At 37.6% G+C, this 10,280-nt stretch overlaps 1 protein-coding gene across 1 annotated transcript in view; it reads left to right on the forward strand.

Annotated features, from left to right (window-relative positions):
- LOC126457868 (myosin heavy chain, non-muscle-like) overlaps positions 1-9,646 on the forward strand; it is a 285,711-nt gene extending 276,065 nt beyond the window's left edge. The window contains 4 exon segments of the mRNA XM_050094524.1: positions 1,568-1,808; positions 6,329-6,636; positions 7,839-8,002; positions 8,737-9,646. Of these exon segments, the coding sequence (XP_049950481.1) occupies positions 1,568-1,808; positions 6,329-6,636; positions 7,839-8,002; positions 8,737-8,872 (849 nt within the window). The 3' untranslated portion in view covers positions 8,873-9,646.
- Positions 9,647-10,280: the final 634 nt, after the last annotated feature.

Below are 10,280 nucleotides of genomic sequence, written 5' to 3' on the forward strand. Positions count from 1 at the left end.
GCCTGTCTCCACTGTTGTTCATATTATTTATGGATCATATGTTGAAAACAATAGACTGGCTGGGTGAGATTAAGATATGTGAACACTTAGTTGTGATGGCAGATTTGATTGAAAGTTTGTAAAGTAATATTTCAGAACTAGATCAGAAATGTAAGGACTATGGTATGAAGATTAGCGTCTCCAAAACTAAAGTAATGTCAGTGGGAAAGAGATAAACGGATTGAGTGTCAAATAGGAGGAACAAAGTTAGAACAGGTGGACGGTTTCAAGTACTTAGGATGCATATTTTGACAGGATGGCAACATAGTGAAAGAACTGGAAGCGAGGTGTAGCAAAGCTAATACAGTGAGCGCTCAGCTACGATCTACTCTCTTCTGCAAGAAGGAAGTCAGTACCAAGACTAAGTTATCTGTGCGCCGTTCAATCTTTCGGCCAACTTTGTTGTATGGGAGCAAAAGCTGGGTGGATTCAGGTTACCTTATCGATAAGGTTGAGGTTACGGATATGAAAGTAGCTAGGATGATTGCAGGTACTTGTAGATGAGAACAATGGCAGGCGGGTGTCCACAATGAGGAAATCAAAGAAAAACTGGGAATGAATTCTGTATATGTAGCAGTCAGGGTGAACGGGCTTAAATGGTTGGGTCATGTTACAAACACATGGGAGAAGCAAGGTTACCCAAGAGACTCATGGGTTCAGCAGTAGAGGGTAGGAGGAGTCGGGGTAGACCAAGGAGAAGGTACCTGGATTCGGTTAAGAATGATTTTGAAGTAATAGGCTTAACATCAGAAGAGGCACCAGTGTTAGCACTGAATAGGGGATCATGGAGGAATTTATAAGGGGGATTATGCTCCAGACTGAACGCTGAAAGGCATAATCAGTCTTAAATGATGATGATGATGATGATGATGATGATGATGATGATTTAGTGTTGCACATTCCCCTCAGTGCCACAACTGTGCTTCCATATGCTTCATGTGATTTTTGCGGACCCATTGCAAGTACATCCCATCTTTTGATGGTGGTTATGGAGTGTTCCAACACAGATGTATTTGTCCTTATTGACACAAGTAAATTGAGTGTTTTTATGAGAAAGCTTTAGTTATTTAAAAGTGGACTTAGTATACTCAAGTGTCATTGTGGTTTGAAGACCTTGGTACAGTATTTTAAAAATGGATGCAGGATACCTTTAAATGTCACAACTACAAATTATTTTATAGATTATTGCTCTAATCTGCTTGACAAAGTTGGTTAGATTCGTCGGAACATTATAGTAGTCCCGACAAGTAGTCCCTGTTATGCCCAACCACATTTTTGTAGTAATGAAATGCAAACAGTTAAGAAGTGGATAGTAATTTCTAGTCTTACAGTTTCTTCAGTTGGTTAGATTCGTCGGAACATTATAGTAGTCCCGACAAGTAGTCCCTGTTATGCCCAACCACATTTTTTGTAGTAATGAAATGCAAACAGTTAAGAAGTGGATAGTAAATTTCTAGTCTTAACAGTTTCTTACTCTCCAGCATTTCATTTGTGGAACTGTTAGTAACATTTCAGTAAATTGATACAGGTGAGTGAAGAACTCTCAGCAGCAGAACGAGCAAGAAGAGCTGCAGAAGCAGAGAGAGATGAGCTGCAAGAAGAAATGGGTAGTTCAGCCAGCAAGGGATCGCTTCTGCTGGATGATAAGCGACGTCTCGAGGCTCGTATTGCCACTTTAGAAGAAGAACTGGAGGAGGAGCAAGGAAACTCTGAAATACTAATGGATCGTGCACGCAAGGCTCAGCTCAGTATTGAACAGCTAACAACAGGTAGGTCATGAGTGAATTCCATATTTAGAAGTGCAAAAATGTTGAATTTGTTTGGTAAATTATTGCCCCTATTTGATTTATGTTGACAACCCTTACCTGACCAGAAGTCTCATTCTTCTTACTACCACGCTTTTGTAATTCCCACTATATCTAACTTCAGCATATCAATTTCTTTTTTAAAATATGTAACCTATCTTCCCATTAAGGGATCTAACAGTCCTGCATCTGACTCTTCGAATGCCAGTTCTGTTTTCCTGATGAGTCAACCTCCCGAGTAATTCCTACGTTGAGATGGGGGGACTATTTTACCTACAGTATATTTTACCTAAGAGGATGCCATCCGTACAGCTGCTTGCCTAAGTGAAAAAGTAACAGCTGTAGTTCCCCTTTATTTCAGCCATTCGCCAGTAGCCACCTGTTGCACCTGTTATCATGATGGCGTGGTTACCACATCTCTTTGAATGTTTACTGAGTACATGAAATAGAAAACATTAACCCTCCTTAATACAATACTAGAAAATCTCTGAAGAAGTAAAAGTAATGACTTAACCTAGTTGATGCATTGAGTGTTCATTTGTTTTGTTAGTCAGTTCCTAGAAAGTACATTGTCTAAAAGCTTAGCAACAGTTTGTCTTGTTAATATTCTTGTCAACTGCTCAGGGCCTCAACTATTTGTTTGGTGATTACTTTTACTCTTTTCACAATTCGTATTAATACTCTTCATAACTATCATATACTGCAAATATCAGTAACAAAAGTCTGGATCTTATCAACTTTATTCACTCTTCGAGTGCTCTCGTGATAAAAGCTTGTGGATTGTGCCCAATCTGTTGCGCTACAAAATTCTAGGCTACTATATTGTTGGTAGCCAGGTAAGAACCATTTATGAAAATCATTCATTAACCAGACAGATAGCTGTACAGTAATAATGGTTAATTAACTAAATAAAAATTATTTTCCCACATATTGTCCTCCAGCTTCTTTGCACTTGTAACATCTCCTTTAGTACTTTATTATCCTTCAGTGAAGAGTTCGTTACCTTGATCTCAAAGACAGTTTTGTAAGTTTTTTTACCTCTTAGTTGCCATTGAACTTGTGCCGTGCAAAGCTTTGTTCATCAGACCAAACAGATAGATATCTGAAGAGGGTAAGGACAGAGCAGTAGGGAGTTAGGCACTCCCAACTCCACTTTACCAATGTTTTCAGCATTAGTGGTGCCACTTTACGCCGAAGTAGCACATCTTTCCCCTGACATCATGGACATTTCCTCCTCAGTGGCTGCTTGACTTTGTTCTCAGTTGCGCCTAGGTAGTATGGGATGATGATAGTGTGCTGCTTCTCAAAAAGAAAAAAAAGTCCTGGAAAACTGGACCATAGGTACGCCACAACAAAAAAAAAAAAAAAAAAAAAAAAAAAGGCTAACATGATCTCAACAGCCAGGGCTTGCATTCGGAATTTCTTACAGACACGAGTTTCAACATGTTTCCACTGCGTGCTTTGATACTTGGACTCTGGCTCAAAATGATGTATTCACATTTTATCACGGGTTAAATCCTGTTCAAAAGCACATCAAATTAACTATTGATATGATTTTTGAATTTGATACAATCAAAACGTTGTTTATGATGAACAGTAAACACTTTGGGAACCCGCCTTGCACAAGCGTTATGATAGATCAGTTCGTTTTGAGAGATTAAATGAGTTGTGCCACACTTGTTTAAATTTTTCTGCAATTCATTCAGTTGTACATAATCAGTCTTCCTGGACAAGAGAATCAATATGAGCTTGAAACACAAAGATTGATACTGCTAGTGAATGCCTTGGAAAAGTGGTCAACAGTTGTGCTTGTGTGTCTGTGTCTACCTTTAAATTTTGCTATCCACATGTATAAACTTGAACAGTTCACTTCAACTGCTGCAGTTTTGTGTGTTAGTCAGAGAAAATTTTTCTGATGGTTGTACACTTTCATTTCAAAATGTGATCACAAAACACTCTTCTTCAAGAGTACTATCTTCGTGGGGCACGCCATCGTAACTGAGAACTTAGATTTATGTTTATGTAAATGGTAATGAAGAAAATGACATGACACTCTTAACAAGATTTCCATCTAAATCTCACAAAAATTCAGTTCATTGCGGTAGTCACTGCCTGCACTATATATGTTTATCTATTTAATTATTGAATGACCCTTGTACTGTGCACTAGATATCATGTAAGATTCTGGAGGACTAATGAAAATGGGACAATTACCACCAGTCCTGGTAACGAAAGCATTTGTTGAACCATATTTAGGTGAGTAGCTGGGAGGGTGCCGTATGGGTAGTTTCCCTCACCACCTCACCAAATGTGTTCAATGGAGAAGTAAGTCAAGTAACAGTGCGGTGGATCATTCATACAAGGAAAGTAATGAATTTGGATTCCAAAAGATACTGCTAGATGTGATGTTGGTCTGTGGCAAAACAATTCATAAAAAGAATTTCCTTGTATTGAGGGATTAGATCCACAGTGGCAAGCAAAGAGACAGGTAGTAAATGTATGGCAAATTTTGAGAGAATTTGGAGAAGTCGTAAACAATGAATAACTTACGAAAAGTAGTAACGTGGATATAAATTAAATTACAAATAGTGCTCTGTTCCATCATGCTCGCAGGAACACAGAACCAGCTTTAAGGGGAGTGGAACGCCGTATCCCAACAATGTCTAATTTAATGACTTGACTTCCCTATATTTCCAGGAACCACTGTAGCCATTGACATGAAACTTTCTCAAGACATTAAACTGTATGTTCAGAGTCTACTGAACTACAATAATTGCATTTCAGCCACTGCTTTCGGAAATACAATTTTTTAATCACACAGTTAAAATTTTGTGTACTTTTTTTGTATGTTATCCTAAATAAAGTTAATTATACATAACATTATGTTCTTCTTTTAGTTCAGTAGACTCAGGATATGCATGTTATTACTCCCTGAAATTTGAATACTGTAACTCAATATATGCTTAATTTTTTACTTTTAGTGACTCAGAAGCACCCTGCACCATACTGTATATCATCCTCTTGGTCTTGTTCCAAAGCTTTTCTTTTTTTCTTGAACTGTTAGTGACCAACTGTGCTGCATACTCTGCTTTATCAATGGGAACCTTGTCCATTCGTTCAGTTATCTGATGCAGTTGCTCCAGATTAAATTCACATATTGCTGAAGCACTTTCACCACATATGCTGAAGCACTTTCACCCTACCGATGTTGCCATCATTACAATCAATAACAGCATCACTGACACCCCCCCCCCCCCCCCCCCCACACACACTTCCAACAAAAACATTTTTTGATAATGGAGCCCATATAAGTTTATTGAACGACTTATTGGGATTTTGAGCCTGACTATGCAGACACTTCTTCAGTAACTCAGAATTTCCCAGGTATCTGTAAATAGGTTTTATGACATCCATGACTGCTGCTGGGATGGAATGTTTATGGCTGTATGAACTGTTTGAGTACTGGGCATTGCGGTTAAGTGCACTATGAATCGGGTCCAGGAGGGCAAAGGTGGTGTACTGGTTTTTCATCAGTTGACAGTCTGTGGAAGAAGTTAGCCCATACTGCCTGCTTCATTTTCAAAAAATCCTCAGTATTATTTCTAATGGCCATGCAATAATAATACTGTAGTTTTACCATCAGAAAGTTTCTTGTCTCTCAAACTTTGTTTCAACTTCCTCAACCTGGTGCCCATCCTCTTGTGGACATGACAGCAATCCACAGCCTCCTGTATTAAAAATTACCAGTTTTATTAGATCTTGAAGTAATGCACACAAAAATTTTAACATTTTTAGTCTGTGTAGATTATATTTTTAAAAAATAAAATAAAATATTTCCCATGTGAGATAATAAGTGATGTATATCATTTTATTCGGAATTTGCGAATTTTATAATGAGATAATCCAAAAACTTTTTTTTTTTACCCCCCTGTTGTAACTCCCCTCAAGTTATGGAATGCTAATGCTTTATCAAGTACAGAAGATGCATTGCCAGTAAAGTTTGCTCTGTTTAGTTGAAGACAGCAGAGCAAATTGGCAAAAAATGTGATGGAGTTAATTGATACATATTTAATATTGCATCTGGACTGTTCTTGGTGCTACTATAATAGGTTTGTTAAGTATCTATCATATGTCTTATCTAGTCGGTGCACATTACAGTTCTGCACTATTCATCATTCTGCACATATTTGTTTCTAATTGTAAAGCTGTGCACTTATTCTCAGTCTTTTCATCATACATTCTTGGCCCAATTTCCATCAGCCATGATTCTAACTACTACTTGGCAGACAGTGTTTAAAGTCTTTGCACGAATGAAGAGAAGAAGAAAAAAATCCACAGTAATTGTCACCCTGAAGTGTTCTTGGTCATTTCACTTGTGTCAGAGGTTACAAATACTAAGGTAATTTAACTTCACCCAGTCTGTAGTCCATTGGCGACTAGTACGCATTACACTAAAGCATGTTACACTCTGTTTGATTTTTCAGACTTAGCTGCCGAACGCTCAACAACGCAGAAACTGGAAACTCAGCGCATGTTGCTGGAACGGCAGAACAAGGAACTGAAGGCAAAACTTGTAGAACTTGAAACAGCACAGCGCACTAAGACGAAAGCTACAATTGCCTCATTGGAAGCGAAGATAGCAAATTTGGAAGAGCAGATGGACACGGAGGTTAAGGAAAGACTAGCACAGCAGAAGCTGAACCGTAAGCAAGACAAGAAGATAAAGGAGCTCACTCTGCAGCTGGAAGATGAGCGTCGCCAGACTGACCAGTACAAAGAACAACTGGATAAGGTCAGTACATAGGACACCATCTGTCTTGCTCTTAAGGGTGGTAGAATGTTACAGGTCAACTAGGAGCAGGAGAGGCAACACAGGAAATTTTAATTTTCACTTCTGTACTTTTAGAAAATAAATTCATAAAACTTCGTCAGCATGACCAGGAAGGATTCAGGATTCACACTCACTCATAGCAGTGGAAGTTCAGAAATATAACAAGATAATTTTTTTTACATGTGAAATTTCATCATTTTTTTTTTTTCACTTGCTATTGGCTGCATTTGTTGCTATAGGTACACTTTCTCTTCATAAGTAAGAGAGATTCTTCGATGAATTTTGTGCAGTATACAAACCATACTTGCAGATCTATGAAACTCCAGAATTTTCCAAATCTATTAAAAACTCTGGTAAAAATTTAGATAATTAATGATAAAATTTGAGTTTTTTCTAAGCATGAAGTTTAAAATGCAGCATTCTTTTTTCATAAACTAAATAAATTGTAGATTTTCACACACCTGTAAGTATGGTTTTATGCTGTGCAAAATTCATCGAAGAATCTCTTACTATTGAAGGGAAAGTGTACCTATAGCAACAAATGCAGCCAATAGCAAGTGAAAAAATGATGAAATTTCACATGAAAAAAATTATTTTGTTATGTTTTTGTTCTTCCACTGCTATGAGTGTGAATCCTGAATCCTTCCTGGTCACGCTGTCAAAGTTTTGTGAATTTATTTGTAAAAGTATAGACAGTGGAAATTAAAATGTCTTGTGGTGCCTCTCGTGCTCCAACTCGGCCCATTTGGTGTCCTGCCCCCCTTAATTTGCAACTACTACAGATTTAAAGGAGTATATTCATCTTCCTCTTATTGCTTTTTCCTTTGTACTCTACAATAATGATTCACCACTTCTGAAAGCTTGACAGTAAGTACTTCATTTGGCATGCAAAACTGTAATGAGGGAAATTCTATATTTTTTCTGTTATTTGTGTAAAAGTTGAGTTATAAATAAAATTGGATATTTATCATCGTCATTATCAGAATACATAAATGAACTCGTGTGTTCTTGAGTCTCCATTCTCATATTAATTGAACTTTTAAACTACATGTCATGAAACATGTATTTGATGAGTGGTTGGATAATGTGTAGTACCTAACTTTGAGAGTTTTGTTTCTGTTTGTTTAATTTTAATACTGTCCATTGCTTTGACATCACTACAGAGCAATGTAAGGGTAAAGGCTCTTAAACGACAACTTGATGAAGCTGAAGAGGAAATAAGCCGGGAGAAGGCTCAGAAACGTAAAGCTCAACGAGAAATGGAAGATATGATGGAAAGCCAGGAAACAATGACAAGGGAGATTAACAACCTCAAGAACAAGCTTAGGTAAGAAGAAATTAGTGGCCTAGTGACTAGTTTTAGACGGCAGTTGTACTGGATGACACTATAAAAATCAAGCTAAATGATATTTTGCATATTAATAGATGAGAATAAATTCTGTAGCTTCACTTTTAATGTTCATAGCAAAGTAAATATCTTCTTGTTATGCATTTTGCTTGCCAGGAATCAGCAGTGAAATCCTGACTTTGAAACCAATAGACCGCCATCAAAGAAGTTCAGGCCAGTAGTGCACTGAGTTAAAATGTGTGTCTAGTAATATTGTGGCAGTGTTTCGTACTAACATGTGTTTGTATACATGTGTGTGTTTTTTTTTTGGGGGGGGGGGGGGGGGGGGTCATGTGTATGCACTTTTACTGAAAGTACATCTGCAAAATTGCTGCAGACTGACAGCACTAATATCAGAAGTACCTTACAACTAACACAACTCAATAGAATCTCCTGTTACTGCTTGGTATAAGCGATCCAGGTTTGTGAATGATGCACACAGTTGTATGTACGTTACTAAAGTTGCCTTGAGACATGGTCTAAGTTATTCTGCATTACGGTTTCTTTTAAAAATATAGTACCATAGGATAGAGCAAAATTTATTAAAATGCTTGCTCATGTGCGCACATGCGCACACCAAAAACTGAAAGAAGTCATGAAGGAGGAGAACTGCAATGTGAAAAATATTTTATCCTAAGCTACAATTAAGTTTTCATGTGATTTCATCTTTACAGACGTGGTGGTGGTGGACTGGCACTAAGCAGCTCAAGATTAGCTGGTGGAACTAAGCGAGGATCCATCCAGACAGGTACTGGTGATGACAGTTCTGCACAGGATGACACCGTTGATGGGGAAGAAGCCCCCAACTAAACAAACAAAAACATGACTCCCAATACTGTGGCCTCGGTCTCATCTTAACGTGCCTAATAGTCTAAATGGGAAGCAGCTTTCTGTAGTAAGCCTACCCTGATGACGTCAATAGACTGCCATTTGTTATTTTTTAAAGCTACTTTTGTAAAAGTGTTACTCTCAGCATTCTGAGGGACTTCTGTCATTCCACTCTTTTTTTGCTTAAGTAAGTCTAGCAGTATTGAATACAGTTGGTATTTTTTATAATCTACCACTAACACTGGACTATTGGTACAAAAAGATTTCCTTCAGAAGTGTGAATTTATTAATCATTGTAAGCGTGATGTTGTGGAAATAGTGATGAGTCACTGTTTGTTGCGTCTGAGAAGGTGCAAAAGTTTAAAGCGGAGAAGTTTAATATGCTGGAGGAGAGAGAGGACGCAGAAATAAAGATTCTGCTTAGTGTTACTGGAAAACAGCGAAATGTTTTTGTACAGTCTTGCAGAGAAATTCATATTCAGTTTCTGCATAAACATTGAGAAAAATGGTGACAGGTATAATTTTCAAATGTTGAAATAAAACATTCAGAGAAGGGTGAAATACTTCAAATAATTTATGTGACAGTAAAACACTATTACGTACTTAGTTCTAAACCTGTATTTAAATTCTTTTTAAGTTCTTGTATTTTTAAATGCAGGAATGAATGTTTGTGAATGAATGTACATACGTAACAAAGAATGTTTATTCATAATAATTGGAAACCGAAATTTATTAATAAACATAACTGAAAAACAACAGCCTGTGTCTGTCATTTCTTTTTTGTTTTCCGTCCCTCTAACTTCTCAGTAATTTATGCAGTTTGCTTCCTTATATTGAAGAATAGTGTATGAAATAATGCTCACAGCCCAAATATAAATGTTATGCAGTATTATGTGTAGTAAGAAAATAAGATTTTTATTATGAACAGAGACAGTGAAAGGAATTAGTTTGTGCCCTGGAAGAAAAGGGAGAGCTGTTATATTCTAAAGTAGATGGGAAGCTGAATTATGAAATGCCATAAGTGTTACATACACACACATCAAAAGTTTTGCATCACCCTGGTTCCCAGAACTCCTGAAGATGTTAACTGTGGATACTGTATCACAGACATAGTCCCTTTGACTGTTCAGAGAAGTCACTAAACCTGCCCAAAGATGTAAACAACCATGCACAAGTATCGCCTATTAGATGGAGGGCGTCCGACACCCGATCAGTTCCAGTCATTCCACCAGAAAGGAGGTACACTGCTAGTGCAGTCTGTAGTTCAACCATGCCTAGACGGTCATTACTGCGGTTCGATCAGATCCGAATTGTTACTTTGTGCCAGTAAGGGCTCTCAACAAAGGAAGTGTCCAGGCGTCTTGGAGTGAACCAAAGCAATGTTGTTCGG

This window comes from Schistocerca serialis, chromosome 2, assembly GCF_023864345.2.
Source record: "Schistocerca serialis cubense isolate TAMUIC-IGC-003099 chromosome 2, iqSchSeri2.2, whole genome shotgun sequence".
Lineage (NCBI taxonomy): Eukaryota > Metazoa > Arthropoda > Insecta > Orthoptera > Acrididae > Schistocerca > Schistocerca serialis.